Raw genomic sequence first — 27,652 nt, 5'->3', positions numbered from 1 at the left:
TTAGAGAAATCATGGATGATTTATTTTTACATGGGGTGGGACAACATGGAAATAATGGGTACAAAATGATTACAAAATGATTATAAGCTGATACAGCGAACGTCGTAGATTAAAATGCATCTGTATTGTTGTTCTCCAATGAACTGTGACAAATGCCAGGAAGTTAAAACACTGCAAAAATCTGTGAGCGTTATATACAATGACTAACTATTTCAGAAGATAAACTCGGTGAAATAGACCAGACTGCCGCATAGTAGCAGAGTACATCAGCTGAACAATGATCTCCTAGGCTGAGGGGCATAGAAGCATGCTTTCTGCACAGCAGCCAGCTGTGTGCCTGGGAAGCTTGGGAACACTGATTGCAAGGCAAGGAGCCCAGGAGTCAGAGTACTGACGGGCTCAGTACGGGGGTCCATCTTATTTTGCAGACATATATTGCTTATATCTGCCTGTGGATTTCAGATACTTTTGTCATCACCATCATGATTGCCAAAATGTCCTCATGGGGCCCATTCTGGGAAGCCTTGGTTCTGAATAAAGAGGAGTTTGTGAAACTCTGTGCTGTGGCAGTTTGGCAGTAGTGCCGGGTACAGCTAGCTTCTACTCTGGATATCAGTGAAGAATTTGGTCACTCCTCGAATGACTTTCCGGGATGCTAGCATTCGACAGGACTGTTCTTCAAAGACAACTTTTGCTCTGGGAAAAAGAGGGAGGGAGATTGTTGCATTTATTTGACATCCCTGTCATGCCTATATGTATTCAATATTTTTAGTGGCACAGAGTATCAGTGCAAAGCAGAAGTTGGAGGTTAGGTGATTTTTAAACTTGACTAGGATATTGCCCCATCTGAAGCCAAACATAAATACAGATATCAATCAGGTATTTTGGCTTTTCTTTAAGGATATTAGACAAAGGTGGCTTTCATGTTGCATGTTTCTGCGTAACGCCTTCTTCAAGGTCTCCATTGATATCTGAGCAGTGATTCCAAAGTGCTAAGTAATCGCAGTTCCTTTATGTGAGCCATAAAAAAGCGGCTTTGCCACAGTGTCCTGCAAGTAGCTAGGTTTCAAATCCTGTAATCCCTGACATCCATTTTATTGCTTTGACACCTATTCTAGTTTCTACAATTGTTTGAAGCATATCTAGCCCTGATTAAGAATATACATCATTTTTGCACAGCATGAAATTGGAGAATGTATGTAGTTGCCCTGTGGTGTCAAGGGTCAACCTGGTCCAGGGCTAATGTGCATTATTTGTAAGTCTCTAAGGTGCGGCTTGTTGAGGCCCTGCTGGTGCCCACCGAGGGTTGGCTTCCTGTTATACACTGTGTTTAAGAGGAAGCAGGCCGAGTTGATCCACTATGCAGGTTTTCGGGCCACGACACAGTAATACTCTGCCACAAAGTCCACTTTGGTGTCCATTGAAGTAACGCCCAATGTTTCCAGAATCCTGCAATGGGAAAATGACACAAAGCAGAGTGAGAAGGATGCTGTGTTTCTTTTGGACAGGTGGTTACGGGGGAGCAATGGCAAGGGGGGTCCAGAAGCACACTAGAGGTTCTTTAACATCCTTCAGAACATACCATTGAGAACCCATTGAAGTATACATGCATGTAGGGATCTTAATGGGTTAGTAAACACAGGGCGGGTGCGCAGTAAGAAAACATAGCTCAAGTGACATTGGTCACGTCACTTGAGCTATAATGCATACAGCTTTCATTGCATGCCTACATACCTCAACTCGCATGCTTTTGGCAGCTTTCAACCGCCCTGTAATCAATGTACTCACCCGCCGACCCCTCTAAACGCCCATATAGTTCAATGGGTCACCCACCAAAACCAAAATCTGGGGACAAAAAAGGATGAGTGCTTTGTGCTTAGCAATGCATGAGGGGTCGGTCTCGTTCATCTAGTGGATTGTGTTACCGGATAAAATAGTGATAGTTATATGTTGTGCCGAATGCTTATGAATGGAGTATGAAGTGGTAAATAAAGTTATTTTACTTTTATTAGCCTAAACGTGACTGAGTTTTCTTGCAGTGGGACCACGTTGTTTGTCTGTGTTGGTCCTTTGTTGCTCAGATTTTCAGGCTTGAGCAAAGGACCCAGTGACTCTCAGGAATATCCTAGATTGAGGCCAGCAAATAAGAAGCCTAATTGTAGAGGCCCGCTGTTTTGTTTTACTTGTAGCAGAGTGAGGAATTAAAACTAGAGATGGCAACTTCAGGGCAAATTGGACAGAAATAGGATATTACTGTATAAAGACAGGAAGGTTCATCTTTGGGATCTCAAAAGTTGATTGATGAGGAGAATTGTTTTACCTTTATTGGAAAAGATGTCTCTTATCATAATAAGTCTATTGTTAAATCTATTCCATACCTCTCAACTTTTTCGGTCCCCCTGGTGGTGAAAACACGAGATTTCCTTTTAGGCGGGTGCAGGGGTGTTGCTAGGTCTAGAAAAGATCCAGGGCTATGCTAATTTTGGAACTTTCGGGACTCGGGCAAGCTAGCCTTTTTGGTTGTAACCCCTGAGCTTCTATCCGGGGCTACAACCCCATCGGCCACCCCCCTAGCAACGCCTCTGGGTGGATGAGGGCCCATTGAATTGAATGGCAGGTGAGTGAACTAATTCCTGGGCGGGACAGTGACACCCGGCAAAAGCATGCCAGTTGAGAGGTATGCTATTCATGTCTCTATTGAGGAGACCCTTTAAAATGTTCTGTCGCCCTTCGGGGTCCCATAGCTGGGAGCGTGAGCGATGCTAGAGCGACTTGAAGTGCACTCATTTACCTAAGAATGCCCCTGCAAAAAGGACGCATTAGGGTATGAGGGAGCTAAATACAACGCTCTTCCCTGGCCTAATAACCCCAGGGACTTCATAGCTTTGGGACCATCTCTCTAGGATGTGCACCAAGCACTATCTTTTCATTTTGTATTTTTTATTGTGCAATACAAACCTTTAGCACAGTTATTAATTAAAGAAAGAAACGTATGAAAAGAGGGGAGCAAAGTAAAGCCCTCAACAAGGCAAAATAAAACTAAATTACGAAATACAATTCTAAAAACAGCAAAGTTGATTAGTAGTTAAAATAGTTAATAAGCGTATTGCAAATTCATCGATTTGATACAAAAGCTCGATAAAATTCATATATAACGCACACTAAGAAGGAAGATATCAAAATGCTAAAGCAGTGCAATAAGACTAAGGGCTTCTCTCCAAATATGATATGCAGCAGATATTACTAATGCCTCAGCCCCGAATATGCAACTTCACAGCTGATTGGTTTCCATTGAATCAACATTTGAGACGATATGAGAGTACATTTTTAAATAGCATGTCTTCAATTTGGGGCCCTACTAAGGACGTAACGTGTCGTCTCTATTGTTAAGTTCCAAAGACGGCAAGTCCTGTCCCATGAGGCTTGCCAACCCATCTGCCTGTATCCTCACGCGTAGGGAGAATATTAAATCACATATGGGTAATTAATCTGCGTAATTGCAAAGAGCACAATTTAGTGAGGCAGGAACAAGGTGAATTGTGGCTAAAAGCCTGCGTACCATATGCTGCATACATCTTTTTTCCACCAAATTGTCGATATTTGTGGGGGCAAGTTACAATACTATGAAATAACTTGCAGTGCTGAATAAGCCGTAAGGAGCGAACAGATGAAACACCCAATTCGCACCTCAAGGCCTCAACTGGCACAGACCTGGGCACACCTAATACAGATCGTAGGAGCATGCACCTTTCCAATCAAGTCATCATGGGTTCAGAGAAGTATTGCCAGGCCATAAAGTATCCCTAGTGCAGTGCTCCTGCAATAGATCATAAGACCCTCAATATTGTGGCCACCCTTTTTGCCAGTATATCTCTTGAGTAGCAGCCATTTATTTAAAACTTTCGGCATGATGTAATCACCATAGAAATAAAGGACGGGGAGGGAGCTGATCGCGATGCCTAAATAGATATATATTTTAACAATTTTGAGGGGGGTCCCATTATAAAACCAGCAAAATGGAAATGTGTGCATGTTTGCTGCCAATAATCAGAATTTTAGAGTTAGATACATTGACACTAAGATAATTCTTTTCAGCATAAGTAGCCAACGCATCCAGTGAATGTTGTAGACCAATCTGGGTGTAATCATAGCAAAATGTTATCGTCAGCGTACCCTAACCAGGATACAACAGTATTTCGAATATGGGGAGGGAAATTACGGGCTAAACAAATAACAATGCCCATATCGGCAACCTATAAATTATATAAGAGGGGGGCAAGGACACAACCCTGCTTCAGTCCAAGATTAGTGGGTATTTGTTGTGTGGTCACCCCTAACTGGTTTATACAACATTCATCGTGTCTGAATAGAAGGCCATGCAGAAATGTAATAAAGAGGATTCAATCCCCCAATTTCTTAACTTACTCCAGACCAGATGGCGAGATACAGTATCTAAGACTTGCTGACCAGGCTAAGGGACAGACCTTGGCCAAAGAGGTAAAATAATCAACTCTTGGTTGAAGGTTGGCTGATAGGATTTCACCATTTTGGTTCATCAAATACTCACAGCGGCCTGGCTAATTTCTCTGCCTCAACTGAGGTATTCCTGCCCATGGGACAGCAATGTGATCCTACCTTTGTTTTGTGAATGGACTAGGACTCCATCTGTCTCTACAGGAACTTTTGGACAAACTGGTTATGATCATGGTTGGTCTTATTCCCTGAGGTGCTTAAGGAGCCTTCTTCCTCTGTTCATCTGACTTCTTGCATGCCTTTCTGAAACAGGTTTTTATGATGAGCTCTCTATATAGCTTGCTGTAACTCTCTTCTCTCAACTCTTCAATCTGGTCTTTGTTTTTTATTCATACTCGACTGATATTGCTCTTCTCTGGGTCACTGACTGTGTCCGCCTGTCACTCTAAGTGGAGTCTCCTCTTCTTATTTCACTCCACCTACTGACTACATATGACACAGTTGACCATGCACTCCTCTGTTCCACCCTCTTTTCCATTGCTACTTCTGACACTGCTCTTTTTATTTGTCTTCATACCTTACCATATCTTCTGATTGGACCTGTCTATCTCTTGAACTGCTCCTAACTCCTAGTCGTTGTCTTAGTGTCCCCCAGGCTTCAGGTCTTAGTCCCCTGCTTTTTCTGTTTATACCACCCCCTTCACTGTGATCATCTCTTCCTTTGGTCTTTCATTGCACTTTTATGCTGATAGGTCCCAGAATACTCTCTTTTCATCTCTGTTGAATCTACTCCTTCTCTGAGCACTGTTCACCTTCTAAATCTCTTTTTGTCACATGATTAACTGAATATATTTCTTTGTTCACATCACACGAATATATACACATTTTCCACAACCTAATGAAAATGGTATAGAAATGCAATCAAATATAACAGGTTGAATCTTAAATGGCAGAACAGCCATCTAAGGCATTATCTGTACAAAATAATTGAAGCTGACTTCACACACTTGTCCCACCATACCCATTGGCCCCTCTCACTCCTTACTCTTCCTCGCTCCCTATGATCATTCTCGGCTCACCTCCTGGCCACCTCTCGGGCCCTCTGCGCTCCCTCTCATTTCCGCTCTCTTCCTCACCACCCTTACTCTGGAATGCTCTTCCTCTTCCCACTACTCCTACTCTATCCCTATTTGCATCCATCCTCCTAGGTCTCCTCCTTTCTAAAGAACCTCTTGCATAGTATTCTATGCCACCACATCTACCTGTTCTCCTCTCCCCCTACTTCTCCACGACAACCCCACAGCACTTATCCCTCATCCCTTCATCCTAAACCTTAGCACTTCCCCCCACTATCCCGTTCCCTTATCATGCTCTACTGTCCTTGTCCCTGGTTCATGTTTCTACCTCGCCTGCATCATATGGTCTTATATCCGCATCATCTCATCCATTGTGAAGGACACTGGTCCTCCGCTCTGTAAATCAGTGTAAAAAAGTTTTGTAAGCATTTGTTAGCCAAAAATACATTGCTTTCCCTGTAATTTGTACTAACTAAATAAATAAATGCCACTGCTATGCATCATTCAGTTCAACAGTGGTCTAATGTAAAGGATCCTCACCCTAGAACTGCATTTGCTCTCTGGTGTTGCCTACTTTGGAAGTATTTTTTGTTTGAAGTGACACCCTGTTTTAAAATTAGTACAAATAAATACTGTATCCAACCACTGGTTATTCATTTTAAAATGTGCTTTTTTGTTTATTCTGTATCTTGAAGTCCTGGATTGTGTGCTTTCTAGATTTTTCATTCTACCTTTTGAACATACTATCTATTTGTTTGTTTGTTTGTTTATTTTATATATATTGTGCACCTGACCCGGGGGTAATTGGGCGCTAGTAGGAAATTAATGGTTACATGGCATAGTATAAACAGTTATGTGCATGAGAGATGCAGTTTAAACAGTCAAGGTAAGATTACAATGGTAGATATACACATATTATACATTATACATATTATACAGTCAAACATTAAGGTAGTAGCAATAGTACAGGGCGACATATGTACAAATTCTGCAGTCCCACCTAAGGTCAGTGGTGTCTAAAAACGGTGGCGTTTGTTTTGTTAAGTAGCCATGTGATAACATGGTTTCTGAATTTGTTGAATGCTTGAATAGTTTGAATATTCTGAGGGAGAGTGTTCCATAACTGGGTGGCTAATACAAATTATATTTGGGCACAGTCAGACATGGTATGTTGGATGATCTAGTGATTCCATTGGACACTTTCCATGTGAACTTGTCTGTGAGATGGGGGGGCTTGGTAGTTAAGCGCTTTGTGAGTGAGGCCGATAGCTTTTAGGTCAATTTTATCATGTATATAATCATTAAATTATATGTTTTGCATAGTTATGTTTTTAGAAACTGGGGAGAAGGGGTCAATGCATTCTAATGACCTGATGGCTCACCGGTTTTCTACTTTATACTAAATACTCCTTTCCCTTGCCCCAGTCCTTAAGGTATGAGTGGTACCCACCCTTGGAGACAGGCACCTAATTGGCAGCAAACAAGACCTTGCACCTATTCTCCCATGGACAGTATAAATATGGGCTGCCTCCAACATGGCATTCCAACAGAACTTTTGAGCGGTCAATCAAGCGTCCAAGTTCCTGGATGGGTGGGGAAAGTAGCATGACGGGGGCCACCAATGTCACAGATGTTGTGTTTAATATCTGAATTTCCATAGCGTACCTTCACTGCAATGGCCTCTTGGACCTGATATGCCTTCTACAAATATACAATATTCCGATTTATACACCAGCAGCCAAAGTCTTTGACAAAAAGAAGAGTTTTAAATATCGACTTGAATTTTGGCAATTAATACATTTGCCTGAGTTTAAGAAGTAAAGAGTTCCAGAAACAAGGGTTTAGAATGCAAAATTATTTTAATTTTATTATTTATTTATAACACGCTTAATACTAATACTAGCGAGTGGTTTCTAATCGCTGGATCAGGATTTTCGAACCTGTGTTGCGCTGCATTCTCTTGCTTCCAAGACAAACGTGTTGTGCTTCCTCGTATTAGCATTTTGTATCGTTTTTTTCAAACATACCAAGTTTAAAAGTGCATCAATACATTCTGATGAAGGGTACGGTAAGCCATACACATTAGTCTGAACTCGATTCTGGCTGAGACAGAGAGCCAGTGCAGGGTTTTAAGGGATGGCCCCTAGCACGCGCTGCAGCACGTAGAAGGCGTGTCAGCAATGTCACTGGTAAGCCAAGACACAAGGATGGGGACATTGCTGGAAAAGGGCATTGAAGGCATTGCACATAACATACACTATATATGTGTATAGTTACATTTGAGTCTAAATAATCTGTTATGACCTTCATTTTCTAGACAATTGCTCCTTGACTTTAATTGTATAGGTTTGACCATCACTGTCTAGGCATAGTCCATTGACCAATGTAAGATAGTGATGTGTATTAGATTTGTGATAATGATTTGTAAATCACAGGAGCCGTATTGACGGTATACATTTGGTCAAAATACCTTTCATGAGAAACAATGATAAGTTTGTTGGAAAATCAATTTAGCAAATGAATGACTTAATGTAGTCTTTTTAAAAGTATGTGTTCTATTATCTTTACTTTTCTTTTTGTAATGTCAAGCCTATACGAATTTTTCAAATGTAATCCCTTTTCCCCTTTGGATTCATAGGACCATTTGACTCCTTTTTTTGTCCGTTCTACACCTGTTGTTTATGTGTGCATTAAAGGAATACATTGCGTTTTTACCTGTAGATGAATAAGACGATTAATTAGTGTAGGTTCATTGAGAGAATACAATTATAAACATATTGAATATATGTATGAAACTGGGGCATTGCATATCCGAGGTTTAGTTCTGTATCCCACTCGAGAGGGACTCTTTATGTAAGGAGTGTGAATAATCTATTAAAGCAGGTTAAGTGTAAGATAGAATTCAGCATTTAATAATAAAATGAATCCATTAACAGGAACTATCACTCTTTAAGAGTTTTAGAGAAAATATATGCAGATTCATTGAAACAGTCTACTACCGTAATTTTGCTTGTCTGAATGATAAATACACTTTTTGACAATGTTTTGAATGAAAAGATACCTTTATTGTAATTCACTTGACATGCCTGGCAGGAAATGTGTGGGGATCCATTTCAAAATGATGTTTGGGGGCAGGGGGGTTGCACACAGGTTTGAAAACCTGCCTGCGTATGTTACCAACAAAAATAGATTGATCGTGTGTCACGCGCTTTGATGCCTTTGGTGATTAGCTGTGCTATAAAAGTGGGTTTGATTTGAAGGTATTCATGTGCAAACAGCCAGTGGAATTTTGTTTTGGGACACAGTTTCAGTTGTTGCAGTCCTGTATCCCCAGAGGTCATACCCCATCACACAATCTAATATAAGGAATGTGGAAAAAGAATGTACCCGCAGCAATATGGTTATATCGTAATAGAGCATATGTTTCCTTATGCAAATTGCAGTGGGTGATTTCTGCGGTTTTATCACCGAGGTTGCATAATATGAGCCTCCTGGAACTTCATATATCTCTGAGCATATTCACTGCCCCCACACCCAAGGCGAGGGCACTCACTTCAATTGAAACGGACAAAAGGCACTAACGCTGGACATGCTACTGCACACGACACAATGACTTTGCTAATCATTAACTACTAGCACTGCCTACCTAAAAACCCAGTTTATTGTTTATAACGATGTATTTAATTTTTGTTACCTTTTTTGTGTTTTTGGCAGGAATTCTTTGGCTGCCTCTGGATCCAATGCCTTGTAGGTCTGGTACATGTAGAGAGACTCCAGGAATCCCATCAGCTCTGTCACTGTCATGGGAAATGTCTCGGAAATGGTATCCACTCTGCAAGAAAAGAATGATGTTCATTTAAAGCTTTGGACTGACCCACAAAAGAGACACAGCCTCAGTGATGAATTCCTAAGATTGCCTTCATGTTCCATATGATGATATTTATTGAGCGTGTACACCTAAGCACTGCACATAGAACATATTTACATACATTAGTTCCCGGCACGCGTGGCTGAACAGGAATACTGTGTGGTGATTGGCTCATTTGCGAGCCATACCACACGGTATTGCCGTCCGTGCCGGCTACTCTGTTCCCGGCGAGGGGCGTGGCAGCCCGTCAGCCAATGAGGAGGCTCGAAACGGGGCAATCCCCGCTCCGAGCCTCCCTATGGCTGGAGGCTTCCTTCGTCCCCCGCCGGGGACTCGGGTAAGATTTTTTTTTTCCCCAAGCCTTTCCTCCCTCCCCACCCCACTTACCTTCTATCCCGCGGTCTCTGGTGGGGTACGATGGAAACCTCCAGCCGTGTGGAGACTCGGAGCGGGGCCATCCCCACTCCAAGCCTCCACACGGCTGGAGGCTTCCATCGTCCCCCGCCGGAGACCGCGGTACGTTTTTTTTTTTTTCTTCCTCCCCATCCCCTCCCTTCTGGCCTCCCGACCCCACTTAACTTCTTTTTTTCTTCTGGTCTTGGAAGCGAACGCGCTGGAGCGCATCCGCTCGCGATGGCCGCCATAGAAAGGGAAAACGGACTATGTTTTCCCTTTCCATGGCGGCGGCCATTTTTTTGCCGTTTTTTTTGGGGGGGTTTTTTCTGTTCCAAAACGTGAAAAAAATGCCATTAGCACCCCGATCCAACTGGGCCGGGGTACTAATGGCAATAAGACCCTCGGCGGTGGGCCAATATCGCCGCAGGTAATGCCCGGGGGCTTTGTTAAGGCCCTCGCTACGCTACGCCCTATAACTATGGCCCCGGGCATTTCCTGGGGCGGTATAGGCCCGCCGCCTCGGGTCTTATTGCCACATTAACAAACATCCCCACCGAAGTTGCTACTCATTTATCGACCTCGGTAGGATGAAACGCTGAGTTGCCATTGCCGGGATTCGAATCTGTGACCAGCAGATCCCAAGTGCATTGCAGCAGCGAGCGCTCAGTCCGCTGAGCTATTTTAGTGGGTAGCCCGCTGAGGTGTTTTACCGGCTCTCAGACCTTGATGGACCGAGCCGGAAGCTCTTAACTGATTACCAAGAAGAACTTTGTATGAATGCGATTAAAAAGCATTTTTCTAAATATTATGTTAAATGGTTGTATCTGTGTGCAAAGCATATCCGATTCATACAATGACCCTTTGACCACTCGCAAAGTAACTCCAATGGCCAGTCGTCCAGAATGTCGCATCAGAAATTACTCAAATTGTATGGCACATTCCGACTGAAAACCCAATACAATGGGTTTGAGATCATTATAAATAATGCTATTGAAAGACAAATATAAATGTTTTTCTTGATTTTTCTTGGTACAAGTAAACCTACACGTGCAGCATTCCAAGATGGCTGTCATTCCGGTATTTCCCACTTTGCGAAATGGCACATTTTTTGCCTCTTTTATTGTACCGCACAAAATATAGATGGTAAGTTTGGGTAGTGTATATAGAAGTGAGGGGCGTAACTGGGCATGCAGAGGCCCCCAACCCCCGGTCCCTGCTTTTTGTAATAAAAAAAGAAGTAAAATCAGGCAAAAAAAAAAACATTTTCAGCAAAATCAGTGTGAAGAATGTTCATATAAGTCATTCCTGAGACCAATTTCAAGGTGGTCTTCTGGCTTGAGGACCCTTCTGAAGGTGTCTGCCATTCACAATGCGATTTTGATGCAGTTTATTCTTTGAACCATTAGTTAATGGGCGAACCAAGGAGTTTGCCGTTACGCTCCCTTGCTGACGCAACCTAACCTGAGAATGAGGTAGTTGTGCATGCTTAGGAGCAGCTTTGTGTAGAATGGCCAGTTGGCTTCTTCAGAAAAACACACAATTATACAGATGTGAACAGAGACACCCACACACGCATGTAAGAAAGTGCACAGTTTCCTCACCTCTTTTTTTCCGTGTAAGGTACAAGTTCGAATATCTTCTGGTATTTGTCTCTGATGTGAAAGAAGCATTCATGGGAATAATTAAAGAGGAACTCCATAGCCTGTTAAAAAAAAAAAGCACGCCAGTCACTGTTCTGCACTCTTCTGTTAGGCCTGACTCCCTCAGGGGCGTTTCCCATGCCATGCGCGGCGTGCTTGAGTTCCGAGGATATACAGCATCGCATTCAAGGCAGACTGTCCATTACGTGCATGGGGGAGGTGCAAGGAGCATCTTATTTCCACTGATGCCTTCAAAACCTACGTTATAATAACATGGGGACTCCCAGCTCCTCCTGTGACTCGTTATCAAAATGCATTAGATCTAAGTTTTATGAGCACTTTTTGCATAGGTCTAGACGTGACCTGCACATCAAGTTTTGGAATCCGATATGATGAGACAAATCTTTCCCACCTTCTAAGACTTATAAAAAATAGTACATTAATACAGTATAATTTCTAACTGCAAATAAACCAATTGATTTTTGAGTGGGCACTGTTTTAAATTGTTCATATTATTAGTGTAGGCTTTTGTAGTGCAAAGGGAATGATCCTTGTTAGCGGCTGGCTTAGACTTCCCAACGGGCAGCCTGTATGTCCCCAGATCAATATAACTCAACTCTGAGGTCTTCAACTCCCATCTTTGAGAGTCCCAACGACACCAGGTGTTCAGCATACCCACGCACTATGTAAATACCTACCATTCCAATTTACAGTGTTCAAATGCATTCTGCATGATATCCCAAAAACCTAGAATGACTTGGCTCATGGCACGGATCTGGATACCCCTGCATAACGTAAGGCCAGTAGGCTTTGATCTACCACAATTTCTGATTTATGATTGGTGATGATTAAGGAAGCATTGAAGGATAATGTTGATGACAATGCCCCAGCTCTGAAGAAGCATGGAGGGCCCCAGTTGTTTTATGTATTCAGCTCCCGGCGTGATGATATACTATTACCTACAGATTCCAGATGGATCATATGCACTGGACACCACCCTTAACCCATCACCCAGTGACTTTGTTGACTTCAAAGAAGAGGCCCATATCGGTTCTTGATTTTGGATTAAACAATGTCTGGAATGCTGTTTAAAAGTCAATATGTTCCGAACTCTGGTGCCATCTTTTAACAATTATTTAATGCTCACTGCCATAGACACCGCTTCATTGAGCTATTAATAACAAATGTCACTATTATCTAACTCAGTGGGTATTCAGGCAGTGTGATAGCCTGTTTCAGTACTATCAACTTTTTTGACCTACAGTTTGCTGACAGATACTGGCAGCACATGCATTAATCCATAGAACTATTGTATCTTACTTTACCTCTATCAGGTGACACCCATTATTGTGACTTTTTGCCATTTAACATTAGACCATCCTTTGATCTTCTATGTTTAAACTGATCTTTTTTTATGAGCGCAATGACCTCACTTGTAGCAAACCTTGGCATGCACCTATGTACATTTCCCTCGTTGCACATAGTGCTGGCCTGTTTCAGTCCTCACCTCCTTAAAGACAGCCGATATGCTCTCTGAACGGTCCTTATAGAACAGGGGTATGTAGCCTGACAGGGTGTGCAGAGCAAGACAGCCATTGGGTTTGAGGATGCGGTCCGCCTCCTTCAGGAACTTCTCCAGGTTGAACCAGTGGACGGCTGTCGTTGAGGTGACCAGATCCACAGAGCTGTCGTCAAATGGGAGCTGGTCCGCCGAGGAGATGCTGCAATACAACATGAGAAGCCGCTAAACATGCACGCTCGGTCAAGGCAGAAGAGATTCTTGCACCAAAAGTAACCTATCCCTCTGCTGTGGAGGGCTGGCTCCTCCCATCCCTTGGACTTGTACTTTGAGGTGTATTGAGCTGGTCTCTACAGATGCACGGGCCATGGGCTCCTCTTGTTACAAGCAATTGGAGGCTTGATCCCCACCAATATTTTCATACATGGGGCCAGGCTTGCTGAAAAGAGCAGGGATTAAGGAATGTGCTGATCCAGTGATGTGAACGCTCCAGCTGTGCTTTCCTTATATTTGTTCTTTTATAACGCACTTAATACCAGCGAGTGGTTTTTAAGTGTGGGATCGGGATTCGAACCAGTGTTGCGCTGCGTTGTCTTGCTTCCAAGACAAACGCGTTGCCCGTGAGCTATCCTTCCTCCCCAAGGAGGAAATGTTGATGCTCACAGACCCCCAGAGGCATCCCCCAGAGAATGTCTCTGAACCTGTAATGAACAGGTAGATGAGTAATATTACCTCTGCACTTACTAGAGCAACCTCCTGGCAACACTTACCGCGTTTCTTTTCGCCACTGCACTCCCCCTGACCTCCTCCTCCAGCACTTCTCTTCTTCCCTCCCCCTCGCACTTGCACAATCTGAATGACGCAAGGCTTAGTAAGATTGTTTGTTTTGTCCTCCCTATTCTTCCCTGCCTTGTCTTGTCGCGCCTAGAAACACTTGTGTACAGGCGTGTTATAAATGACTTATATCATAATATGCACTGGGAGACACGTGACATCCCCTGACCCACCGCCCAAAACGCCCCTTTGTTGTATAGTAAAGGCTTGATCTGAGCCCCAGTCATAGCATTTGGAAACCTGACTACCAAGGGTGTTGAGGGTAAGGGGCGCGGGAGGGGTGCAAGGCTGTCTAAACCTACCTGAAGTATGCATATCATATTTTAGGGCTTCAGGAGAGGTTCTTTGAGGTAATTGATGTAAAGTTATGGGACAGGTCATACACTGATCAGTGGCTGCTCAGTGTATGGCTCTGCCCAAACCGCCTCCATCTCTCCAGGTGGAAGGAACATGGTACACACTGAGCAGCTGAGGCTGGAGGGGGTTACAGAGAACATTGGGGACTTTGAAAAAAATACGCTGAATTCAATAATTAAAAAATGAATAGCTCAAAATAAAAAATTATAATTTGTACTAGGAAACGTGTCCCCAGGGTCTGTCATTGGACGGTAGGCAACACTCGGCTGGACAGAGTCCAAATCTTGACCTATTTGGGCTTTAGCGTCTCTAATCGTTTATGCAGGGTGTTACAGGAGCAGAGACTTAAGATCGAACCCTTATGGGCACAACTTCGGCATATTTATTGGCGCTTATGTAAGTTTTCAATTCTACCATTCATTAAATTGTGTTATGGGAAAATAGGGCCTGCTTTGATCTATGGCATGGATACTATGGTGCTAGATCCTGCGGGGTCCTTAAATACACTGGAAGGCACTTTATGGAAGAGAAACGTAGGACCTGCATTATGTGTTCCTAATTGGGTCATAATGCACGAGTTGGGTTTAATTTCCTTAAAAACCTTAGCACTGAAGAAAGCTTTCCTTGTACGTGAAGTGTGCATGCCCTCCACAAAATTCCATGTCTTTGGATCTCATGAGGGTTTCATTGGAGAATCTGCTGCCCTCATTAGTGGCATTTGCCTCCTCTCAAGAATCCCTTTTAGAGAAATTGGTTCCGAAGTAGGGTAACTTTCCACTAATCCATCTGCGACAAAGAAAAAGCTTTATTTGTGGGATTGGAGATGAACTACTGAACGCATGGGAAATTACTCTCCTAGGTGTGAGCACTTACCCAGCTAATTGAAACTCTTTCCTGGCAGGAAGTCCTGATGTTTGTACATGCATTTGAAATTAGACCAGTTAGCTACCTTACAGTGCATAGGTCCACGCAGGGGCCTGGAAGCTTAGGCGAATCACTGAAGGGTATGTCACGACGCAACCTCATACACGTCAGTGCAGGGAATATTGATTGCATCAGTTGAACCATACTTACATGTTATTACCAATGTGTGCATGTTGCTGCCTAATATCCATAATGTGTTCAATATATCAGGCATTGCTGCCGGTGGAGAAGGCAACATAAAACATATCGTCTACCATGCTCAAAGTTTGGATCGGATTCAAGGGGGTCCAAGATCACTTTCCACATGAGAGGGGCAGCTGGCCAAGAAGCAAGACCCTTTAGATCACAGCAAGGCTAGAGTTACTTGCAGACCAATGTTTTTAAGTATATGAAGCAGGGAACATGACCAAAACTGCAGTAAACATGATTATCACTTAAGTGAATGTGAACATGTAAATGTGACTTTGATTTGAAGATCAAAATATAGATGTTGCTGCCTTTCAAACACAATTCAGACGTACAGTACTTCATACAACCAACCATTTGGCAATTAAATAAAATGTCAATGTCATCTTTTTATATAATGGTCGTTAACTGCGGTTAGTCAGTTTAAGGGCTCGCAATGTTTGCAGATTTGTGAACTGATGCTCAGGCAGATTACACAATATGGCCAAAGGGGGAAGTTGGAGCCCAGGACGCTTTTGCTCACAGCGGTAAACTGAATTACTACACATCATAGGTGAGGGGTAAATAGAAACTATGTGGTCTTTCAAAGCTGATCTGATGTGGTCACAGGTTGAGGCAAAGTCTGGCCCGCTGGTTCTGTAGTCTTTGTAATCTACACAACAGGTGTTTTTAGGACTCCGACGTAGACCACATTACGTTGTTCTAGGTATGCTATGACCAAGGGCATTGACAATTCCATGTATTCATTAGTTTGCAGCAAAGGGAGGATCGTTCGGCGGATAGGAAGTTGTAAGTAAGGGCCCCTGAACACAAAGTTCATCTGCTATGGGGGCGGAGCAGCAGGTGCATGTGAAAACTTATTTCTGATGGGACATAGGGTGAACCTAAAGTTGTTACTGTTGCAAAGAGAGGCTTCTTAGTTCCAGTGTAACCAGAATGAGGATCTCTGTTTTAGAAAATGAGGAGCTCCTTTCAGACAAAGAAAGCTGCCCTATGTCTACTGCTAGACGTGGTCTTAGGAGCTAGAAATGATTGTTTGCTACTCAGTGTTACCTTCCGAACAAATGTGTATTCGGGTCTCATCGGCATACACTGAAAAATGAATCCGCTGTTGCTTGGGAATCTGTGCAAATAGGAACTCATAAATAGCAAACAGGAGCGACAATGGTGGCACGTCACACACAATTTCACATGTCGCGGATTCTATTGAGGGCATTTCAATATGTTGGTTAAGGTTGTAGAGGAAAGAATGCACATAGTCCAGAGCCCGACCAGATACTCCCATCCATTCTTCCAGCCTTGTTTGCAAGATTTATTGGTCTGCTATGAAATAAGCAGTAGGAAGATGCAAGTGGACCACAACCAAGTGATGACCTTTGTCTTAGGTAGTAAGAAGCTAATTTCTATCTGCTAATGTTGCTTCAGCTCGTCCCATGGGCCTAACATCAGACAGCTTGCTGCGATGCAGGTTGTTGGACTCTGTGACTTACAGCAGGCTGCAAAAGAAGTGGTGCGATTAGATTGCATGCATGTGGTTTCTGCCCTCGCAGGCAACTTCCCACTAAGTTCTTGAAGTATAGACCATGGAAGGGAAAGATTTACAGCAGTGAAAATGTAGCTTCCACAAGATGATCGCGGAACATCAATGCCTTCAAAGTGAGGGCCTGAATTTGTAGCATCGGATCTCCTTTCCAAGTTTCTTCTCCTATGCATTCTAAAGTTGAGACCCAATACGTCAAAGATGTTCTTCCATTTTCGGAGCCCCTATAAGTAGGTACTGCCAGCGCCATCACAGAACTACGCCTACCTGTAGGAAATGTTGGCATCCAAGGTATTTTGCTTTGCCTCCGAGATCTGGGCTTCGCTAACATCGACTCCAACCACTTTCTGGAAGTAGGGTGCCAGTCCACGGGTGCTCTGCCCTGACCCACATCCGACGTCTGCTACCAGAGCGAAGGGCGCCTCTTTCTAGAAGAATCAAAGGAGAAGTGTGTCAAAGATTTGATTTACAACAAATACAAAAAGCCACCATGTTGGCTGTGATGCAGTAAATTAAAACATGTATCTAATAGTGGCCAAACTCCTTTAGCACAGAATGAAAGATTTGGTTTGCAGAGGCAGACTTGCTTATTTGGAAATGTTGCCATGTCCTGACAGAGTTGATTCTGGGAGGCCAATAGTGCTGCGCAGAGGGAGACCTGTGCCATGTCTACAAATGACATCTCTCGTTGGCATTTCAGATATAGGCCTAACATGTGACTGATGTTTTCCCCCTTATACTGGAAGCAGCCTTTTAATAAACGGAGCTACCTGGATATCAAGAGAAAGCTGCCAATGCTGTTTGTGTGTAGTTCCTCAGTGATAGTTGTCTAAGATAACGCTGACAGCAATACTGATACTACAGATGAAATCCAGCACAGCTCACAGTTCAGCACCTAATCCCTGCATTGGCAAGCACTGGTGTGAGGGAAGACGGTAAACTCCTTCTTTAGGGCACTCCAGGAAGGATTCTTAAATGCCTAATGGATGGCAATTTTCAGATAACTCCCAGAATCTCTTTGGCCCTTCTAAACACACTCTTACCTCTTTTGAGCTTTATCCACGTAAACTCACATTAGTTATTTCAACTTTCACCCATTATACATAGGAAAGCAGATTAATGCACCTGCTGCCGAATCTGAGAGAAAGCTGCAGGCCACATTTCAATCATATTCATGACTCTCACCCTGTTAACTGAGCAAGGGTGATAAAATGAGTGCCAGTGTGTTGAATAATGCCAATATCTACAATTCCAGCACTAAGAAACTGTAAGACTGTGGCAGCAGGTGTTTTTTGGTATTCAGTGATTATATCAAATAGAAAACAACGAATTAAATTTTAACGAATTTAAAAAGAACGAAAACGAAAATAACACATTTTGGGAAAAACAAAAAATGGGGTTGTGGGTCCGAATAGTGGTTTTATTTATTTATTTATTTATTTATTTACATTTATAAAGCGCTCACACAGCCCGCAGGCATCGAGGCGCTGTTACAGGAATTGTTTTTTTTTTTTTTTTTTTTTCTTAGTTGCGTAATTGTGTTTTTTTTGTCTTAGTTACGTATTTATAACGCGCTTAAACACCAGGAGGTTTCTAAGCGCGGACCCGGGGATCGAACCTGTTGCTGCTTCGTGTTGTCTTGCTTCCAAGACGCGCACGCTGCCGCTGAGCTATCCTCCCGGGACTTTTTAGGGGTGGGGGAAAAAGTATTACTAAAAAAGGGTGATGGGGCTCTGGGGGAAACACCCCCAAAAACAGTTGTTTTTTATTCGTAAAAATGTCATTCGTTTTTCATTCGATGAAATCACATGTAACCGTTTTTTGTAATAAAAACTAATCTTAATATGCGATGTCCTTGTTATATTATGAATGGTTTTCAGCATAATTTGTATATGATATATTAGAATGCACTACTGACTACATAGGTTGGTATACACTGGATGTATTTAACCCTGCACTCTATGTAATTCGCAATGTAATAAATGCTTCTCAATATACAATATGTACAGCTCAGCAGACACAATGTATTTTGGTGAAGAACTTCTCAATATAAAGTATATACATCCTAGTATGCAATCTGTGCATTTCATTTTACAGTGTATGTATTTCAATACATAATGAATGCATCTTTCTGTACAATATATGTATCCGAGTATACAGTGAATGTTTCTATACATAGTCACTGAAAAAACTGTAGTTAAGGTGCCCAAATGTATCGCATAAAAACCCTTGAAATTCGGTGCATTTGGGAAGTCATGACCAGCTTAACTCGGCGCGCTCCCGATGATATCCTCCATAAAGCTATGGCCCCTCATAATGCCATTTGTATGTCATTGTGAATCTCTTCTCTTATAATATGCATGTGCTCATGGACTTTGCAACGGCAACGCGCTGAGTTAAACAGGTCATGATTTCGGCCATGCCCACAGTATATTTTCACACACTACCAAGCCACTAGGCATGGCCTTCGGCCGTGTCCACTGTATATTTTAGAAACTACCAGGCTACTAGCAATGGCTACAGCCTTCGGCCATGCCCACTGTATATTTTACCACACCACCAAGACACTAGCCATGGCCTTCGGCCGTGTCCACTGTATATTTTACAACAGTACCAGGCTGCTGTATTGTTTACAACATTACCAAGCCACTAGCCATGCCCACTGTATATTTTAGAACACTGCTGACCTTCGCTCGTGCCCACTCTAGTGTTTAAAAGTGTACCAGGCCACTAGCCATTGGCCATGGCTAATGATTTTTCCACCCATGTTGTATGACCTCTTGTATACACCTAATTTCCAAACATTCTGACTTGAGTCACATCCTAAAATCAATCTTTTTCGCTTTTATTTGCACAGCACAATGTGCTAATAGCTTTACAGACCTCCGCAGGGCTCAGGATCACTTGAGAAAAGGACCCTTTCCCACTTAGTAGCCTTGGGCTTTGTCTCCGGCAATAACTTGTGGGTGAGCCATAATCCTGTGTTTATGACCCCACCTTCAATCTGTAAGCCTTAGATACGAAGTGCATGTATCCCAGTATGCAGCATAAATATGTCAGTATATAAGGTACGGCTCTCAAAAGACAATACACAAATGCATGCTTTTCACTTTGCAGTACATATGAATATTGAACTATGCCTGTAAATGCCGCAAATACCACAAGGGCGCATCAAAGATTTTCCTGACGGAAAAAGGGGAGTTTATAGCTAGTGAATCCATGGCATCTCTGCTTAGCCTGCCAACATGTCCTTGTGCCCAAGATAGATGTGGTTTGCTGGAGACAAGTCGACACAGGCGAGCTAGATGGAATGTCAGAGGGGGGCGGGGGGGATCTGCGTCCCATTTCCATTGTGGAGCAGTACTTTAAGTCGGTTTCCCCTTCTGTGGGCACCATCTCACTATTCTTGCGATTATGAGAGGATATGATGGGCAAATGCGCGCTATTGCTCTAAAAAGCGGGCTCCTGTCTTTGTAAATGTCCTTTGGCTAAAAATACATGTGGTACAGTTCTAATTGCTCACTTACAGATGTCACTCACAAACTCACACCCCGAGCTTTTGCTATATGCCTGGGAATTCAAGGCTAAAAGCCTATTTGTTTAACTCACTGTGGTATCCAAGTATAGGTCTAACTAATAATCAAGTTAATGGCACCCATTTGAGCAATCTGATGATGAAAAGCTGCATTGGCCTTGTCGGAATGAAGAGCCTGTCATCTGTAAATTGTACGTATATATTTGCAGTAAACTCATCATCCCACGAAGCAATATCGTGGCCAGCTTAGCTATGAAACAGAAAGTATCCTTTGCTTAAGAGAGAGGCTCCCCAATGCTTCCCTCGTGTGGTAATGGGCCTATTACTTGCCTTCTTTACTCAAAAGTCCATGTTTTCCTCTTCACAGTCCTTGACATCCCTCACTCCCGAGACCCACTGCCTCCCCCATCTCTTCGCGCCCCTGTCCAGTGCCAATTTATTTTTTTAACTGCCTGCTCCAGCGCCTGTGCAGGGAGTTAATCGCTGGGGGGGAGGTGGGTGTGTGTGTGTATTTCTGATTCCACTTCGGTGTCTGTACCAACTTACTATGTGTGTGCAATGGGGCATTCTGAAGACTGACAGTATGGTCCGGATTTACAAAAGCGTTTTACACTGGTGCAATCCATTGCAACATACTTTGTAAATCAGGCCCTGTGTACTTAATGGAGCACTGTGGAGTCCGGTAATGTGTACTTTATAAGGATGTTGTTCTAAGTGGAGGTGTGTCTTCTTTACTAGAGCACTGGCTCGATTTGCAATGGTGGGGCACTGTGACGCTGGTGACACATTGTTTAAAGAATTGTATGAAAATTGCAATGTGTACTTTATGGGGCGGTGTTAAAGGGGCATTATGCAGAGTCGGCAATGATATTCTGTAATGATACGTTGTGGCGCCAGTCTGATATGTGCTAGGGTTTTGTCATGATTGAGGCTTGTATGTACCCGGTATATGTGTTTACATTTGACAGATTATCGTGCTGATGCTATGGGTCAATGGTAAATAGCCATATCAGAGGCAGATGTATGCAAAGCCATCTAATGAAAGTCCATGATTGGGATCTTCGAAGAATGTTCATGGTGTTTTGCTTCAATCAGTCTAGCAGATATGGGATCCCAGGTGGAAGGGCCATTTCTATAAGGGACAAAAGCCAATTGTATATGGTGCTTGGGCGATAAGTGCATCTGGTACAACTCATACATACGTGGCCAAATCATCGTGTCTGGTTTCCCGCATTTTTCTTGCCATTTTTATGGGGGACAAGCGCAAGCCCCCACCCCGCCTTCTACCTTCCCCAAATCACAAAATTATAAAAAAAAAAATACTCTAATAATGATCCCCCCGCCATAAAAATGCAACGAAAAATGCAACGACCGATAGCCCAATATTTGGGGCAGCGGTTTAAACATTTTGATCTAATGAATGCAGACTTACGAATGCCACAGAGAATGGGAGCAATGCTGGTGTAATGCACTTCTGGCAGTGTCTCTGAAAGACGATTGGCAGGATTAGCACACGGGAGTCTTCTTTTGTATAATGTATTTGACTAAGTAGTATGCGGAGGTGGGAGAATTCATGAAAGTCATTGTTTTAAAAGCGTTTAATTCATAGGTGTTTCATAAATAGTACACAGATGCCTTTACGGTTTATAAATAAAGAAATATGCTACCAAAAGTCATATAAATGTGGGCCAATTTGGTGCTAACATTGCAGCTGTTACTGCTGATGCAGCCAATGTTCAGGCTTGGGGCTATTAGTATTTACATTCTATTTTGTGTTTAGTCCTTTGTTTTTACAATGTATGTTCAAATGCCCAGTGTTGAAATAGTTTAATAAGATTCGCGCTAGGGAGCTGCACCGAAACTCCTCTAGAGTAATCTTTCAATTCAGCTACGTTTTGAATGATGTTACCTTTCAAGCGCACTTTGCAAAATTCGCCTCCCCCATGGAATGCCAACATTTAAGGCCACCAATTTTTTTTGGGGGCAGACTCCACTATGTGGGGGATCCACAGTTGTTTTTTGGTCAGTTACACTGTAAACAGTGTGACTCAGAGGTTCACCACCAATTTAGAAAGGGCCCAAGTGATTTTGCATTAGGCCATTCCTTTCCCGCTAGCCCCACCCATTTCCCCACCTCCTGCCTTTGGCATTTTTTGGAGCTCACCTTTTCCTTTAGGTAATTGAAGACCATTTTCGGGATATCTGGCGATGGGGCGAACCTGAACTTGCGGTAGAGAGATGCATGCTCCTGGCCCTTGAAGGAGTGGATGCTTGGATTGGAACTTGCCAACATCTGAAAGAGTACAAACAAATTGTCACATTTGTGATTCCTGCATTATATGGGTGAAAAAAAATGTATATGAAATTACACAAATGCACCTTTGCACAGGAATCTGTGTGGCAAGTTAGTAAACATTATTTCCTGAGAATGTCTAGTTCCCCCATGCACTAGCATTTCAAATGTAAGTTGTTGGATTCCCTTGAAGTGATTTGTTTGCATCAAATTGTGCATAATTCAGTTCTATTTTTAAAGAAATGTTAACATCTTTTTAGTATGGATTGATTAATCAAAACGTATTTCATCAAAAATATATACAATAGTTGGCAACCAAACTAATTTCTGAAACCATTCCCTGATAGGCATATACGTGTTTCGCTAAAAAGCTTCCTCGGGCCTGTTCTTCAGTTATACAAACGAAATTAATCAAAGAAAAACATTTGCATTACAGAGAAGGACACAACCACAGAGACAGAACAGCAAAAAGTGCATTTCATAACCCATTTCTCTTCTAACAATCACACCATTAGGAAAACACTATACAAACATTGACACTTACTGTGGTGTGATCCCATAATTAGTCAATAACTGAATGCCAGTCCCAGAGTCATTTTTTTAAAGAACGCACTGACCATACAGAACAAAGTTAGAACCATTCACCCAAGAAACAGTCTCATAAATTATTTTGAATTACTTTTTGTTTAGCACTACAGGGTATAGATGCCAGTCTAGTGCCCATGCTGAGCTATCAACGTTATTAGTTTAGGCAACAAGATTCACGTTGGCGCCCCAATCCCTCCTTCGTTATACCCCCATGGTCTTAATCATTATTTTTTCTTTGCAGTAATAATTCTATTCCAAATTGAGCTCTACTCGTATTTGTAGTAGTACCCTTTGTCCAACGGGAACTGTACGCTATTGGATATACTCTCTGGATTATATTTTACAGAGATGTGGGAATGGTGGATACTGCAATCATGCTAGAAATATTAGGACTGGCTGAAACGGGTTTGGTGTGATATAGATATTTGTGGGCAGAAAGTAATGTTTACATCTCCTTTTTTATTCAAGAGTGGCAAGGTTTGCAGTTATTTTTGTGTGCTTTCCTACACATTATATTGGAAATTTCCCAGATGCTGTAGATTGGAACAAGGGTTATCACAAAGGAACAGTTGTCTTCTTCCACCTTTTCTACCTATGTTGCATGCAGCTATACTATCCCCATTTCCATACTTATTAAGCAACTATTAAACAATATTAACCAATATACCAACGCTTACTATAGAATTATACAAAGTATGGATCTCTTGTGGGTAATACATAGCTTTACGAACTATACACCTACAGTATATTTACTATGTGACTGTACTAATACTATAACTATGCTAGCTACGTAACTATGCCTTAACACTGACTACTGTAATTATACAATTTTATTATACTATGCATCTTTTTTTAACTATGAAACGCACTACTTTGCTACTTGTGCAGTCCCAATTAGTTTACATCTATACACACATTGTAGCTATTTAAGATACATGAATATGAAAATATGAAACTAGATATCCAATGTGCCTATGAACTGCAGAATTCAAGGCAATGCATGCATTCAAATGAGTATTTGTCATAACTGTTAAAACTGATTTGACAGTTCCTAGCTCAGCAACCGAACTGCTAAGGGCATACACTGAGAACGTCATTCTCGTGTATCATACTGTTTGTGTTTTTAAGCTATTGGACTCCATTCTTAGCGTCAGTACGTCTTCGTATTACACGGTCTCCCAGACGAATGCTCATATTCACATGGCTACCCTGTGTAAACTCGGAGGGCCTGATTCACAGAAGCATTTTAAAATGGCGCAATCCCATAAAAATGTTCTGTTAATCAGGTCTGGGGGTCATTTTTGATATAACTAGAATACTTAATGGTTACACCCAATTAACGGTGGTTCTCTCACTGGTTTAACTCTCACCTCCTACCTGACAGCCACTGGTCAGCGGGGCACCTTCACCCAGATACCTATGCGCTGGCAAGCACACAGAGAACACGTTCTTGCGATTGTACACTTCGCAATATCAAAACTCACAACTCGCCCCTCTCTCTGCACACACACATTCTGTCCACCCGTCTTCTTGCCAAACTCTGACCCAAGAGGATGTCCAAAATGGTAGTCCAATCTAAGTGCAGCTTTACATGACCCAGTAGCATCACATTACATTATCACAGATCAATGCTTACCCCTAAATCAGTGACAACATGAAAATAAGTATGTACGTTTTCGTAGGTTTTCTGTTTTCTGTTCTTTTTTAGCGTATTTGTATCCATGCAACCTTCAAACGAAGCCAAACTACTTGAAAGTTTACGGTGACATTTAATCCTAACAGATATAAAAATGCCATATTGATTTTCGTATAACGTTCCTATCAACATCCTATTAGACTGTACATAAATCCTACTTCAAATTCATAATATTTTATGAGAATTCAATCGGTATTTGGGAGTCATATAAATTCTTAAGAAATTCTTACTATTGTCCCAAGAATCCCACTAATTACTCACAAGCACTTATGGTAATCTAATGGGGAATTGTTTTATGGTAAAGCACCTCATCGTGGGAACTGCGTGGGCACCCTTTATTCAGGCCTTACCATCAAATGTTGCAATCAAAGGGCCTGCCAGGGATTTTTCAAAGCAGTTTTCTTCGAGTTAATGGCCCTCATTACGATACTGGTGCTAAACCAAGGCGCTATTAGCACCATGGTTGGTGCTGGGAGTCCGCCAGTGTTCAATGGGGAATTACCACCCCATTTCAAGGTTGGCGGGGCGGTAATTCCCCATTGAACATTGGCCCTTCCCCATTCTTGCCCCAAAGGGCTCAATGGGACTGGGGAAGGCGCGGAGTACGGTACCGCAAATTGCACCAAGGTCCCTTTGCGGGTCCCTACTTTAAAGGCCGGTGTAGACCAGCCATTTAGGTCTGGTCCCGCAAAGGGACCTCGTAGTAAGGCGCTAATGGGTTAACGGCGCTGCAGCCTTTTACGGCGCCGTTAACCCATTAGCGCCCGGGTCGAAATGAGGCCCAATGACTTAATTGGAATTGTAAACACATTACTGCTGTAATAAAAATGTCTAAATCAGGTCTGCCTTCACCCACTTTATTTATAAGCCTTATGCATCTGGCACTGAAGTCCTGTTAAAAACAAGCATTGGCAAAGCCAACCGTCTTGGCTTGTGTATAAGTATTAGGCATTTGCCAGGCACTGCTATAAGATGTCCAGGTACTCGCACCATTTTGCACTTGCTACCATCAATGGGCAGTTAATAGCACTACACTGGTGCTGGCAAGTTCCTTTCCCACGCCCGCACAAAAGCCCAAACTGTTGGCATTGCCAATGCTTGTTTTGTTGAGCTATTGCACTTGTAACCGTCGACATCAGAGTGCTGCGGGGTATCCATTGCTGTTATCTGTTGGGTTGCCACGCACCTCTTCTTCTACATTTGTGAATTCTTACAGACGCCATAAAGGGCCCTTTAACATGACTGATTTCGACACAGCTGTGTTAAATTCTGTCACTTGATGCATGCATTATGTGTGTCTTAAATAGCAGTGCCAGTCTGCATGCATAATCTGGTGTGCTTTGGTAAATCCTCATGTCAGGACTGGCACGACGGACAAAGATAATGCCCTGATTATTTAATGGTAATCTACATTAATCGGAGTCCTGCCCTTACTCGTCACCGTGCCATTCCCCCTCCCTCACCACTGCCTGTGTTTGGACCTGTGTCTACTGGGGGTGCCTTGCTGAAGAGGCTGGGGTATACTACATACCTCCCAGAATGACTGGGCTCTCTGGGGGCCAATCCACATAATTTGAAAGTCCTGCTTGGCAGTCAGGGGTCCCAGAAAGCAGGTTGCCTCACATTGCTAGGACTGGGATGAGGAAGGACAGTACTGGGAAATGCAGAAGTGCAGCATTTGTGTGACACTGATCTGGGTGACCATCTGCGTGTGACTTGGAGGAAAATCGTGCCCTGAGTAAGTAAGCATGACGTAATTAAGTGGGTACGACGTTCATTTATCGGCCGTTTTTTTTCGCTGCATTTTTTCGATTAGTTTTTTCCGGCAAAAATTTTCGACAGAAAATGTGTAAAACTTGCAGGGTACTGCTTCGTATATCAGCTGGCCATACTCATCCTTTCATCCTTCCAAGGTTGATTACATGTGTGCTGTTACAGCTGATAATAACAACACTTGCTTGCTCCTTGACTCCTAAGGGTGCCTACGTTTATCCCAATTTACATAGGAAATCCGGGAAGTCTCTCGCTTAAACATTTCAGATTGGAAAATATAACCTGTGTAAATGATAACAAGACACGCATATGCGTGTTTTGTACGTGTTAGTAAATGGCCAAGATCAGCATTCTATTGTATCTTTAGTAAGACCACAGGCAGGGGTGGACTGGGAACCAAAAAAGGCCCTGGAAAAAATGTTCAAAGTGGCCCCCATATTACACCTTTTCAGCAAGCCCAACCCTTTTCCTATGGGGAAATTTAGAAAAACCACACAAAAGAGGCCCGTGGTGCACAGGGCTACCGGGTAATTTCAGAGTTCCCTGTTGGGTAGTCCACTCCTGACCACAAGTCTCACATGCCGCATCTTACCTTTGGCACAAAGCTCTCTGGCACTGGGAAGAAGCGTTCCGGGTACGTCCGGATCTCGGAGCCCAAAGTTTGCATTTTGCCGAGTGATGTTGAGTCCGAAAGGATACGACAGGCTCTGGAGAGGAAGACTGTGCCCCACTTGCCTCCCGGCAAATATATTTATAGGCAAAGTCAAAGCAAGGTGGGGTGCGGAAAGCGTGGGATTGCCTGGGTGTGGATGCTCCAGGGGCCTCAACATGAAAACATTGGGCACCCAGCCAAGAAACTAAAACATTAAAGCAGGAATTTACCGAAGATGGCATGGCCCTTCCCAATTTAATTGTATTACTCATTGACTGATTGTAGGATGATCTACTCCACTT

At 42.8% G+C, this 27,652-nt stretch overlaps 1 protein-coding gene across 1 annotated transcript; it reads right to left on the bottom strand.

Moving 5' to 3' along the window:
- On the bottom strand, positions 1 to 27,446 carry LOC138488708 (putative methyltransferase DDB_G0268948). Its single transcript, XM_069615948.1, has 7 exons — positions 27,291 to 27,446; positions 22,513 to 22,641; positions 17,081 to 17,241; positions 12,961 to 13,174; positions 11,415 to 11,515; positions 9,244 to 9,381; positions 1 to 1,449 (listed from the first exon to the last, which is right to left on the bottom strand). Exons 1-7 carry the CDS (start codon positions 27,363 to 27,365, stop codon positions 1,359 to 1,361), a joined length of 909 nt encoding a protein of 302 aa, XP_069472049.1. The 5' UTR covers positions 27,366 to 27,446; the 3' UTR covers positions 1 to 1,358.
- Positions 27,447 to 27,652: the final 206 nt, after the last annotated feature.

This window comes from Ambystoma mexicanum, chromosome 9 (assembly GCF_040938575.1).
Source record: "Ambystoma mexicanum isolate Mex_15411 chromosome 9, UKY_AmexF1_1, whole genome shotgun sequence".
NCBI lineage: Eukaryota > Metazoa > Chordata > Amphibia > Caudata > Ambystomatidae > Ambystoma > Ambystoma mexicanum.
Note: the sequence above shows the minus strand (reverse complement) of the source record. Positions and strands in the feature narration are given on the sequence as shown.

What these genes read in the sequence shown, in the direction of transcription:
- LOC138488708 (XM_069615948.1), bottom strand. Translation starts at nt 27,365, where the DNA reads ATGCAAACTTTGGGCTCCGAGATCCGGACGTACCCGGAACGCTTCTTC. An exon ending in GATGCCAACATTTCCTACAG is followed by an intron (nt 13,175 to 17,080) that starts GTAGGCGTAGTT and finishes GTTGTATTGCAG; the next exon opens with CATCTCCTCGGCGGACCAGC. An exon ending in CCTTACACGGAAAAAAAGAG is followed by an intron (nt 9,382 to 11,414) that starts GTGAGGAAACTG and finishes CTTTTCTTGCAG; the next exon opens with AGTGGATACCATTTCCGAGA.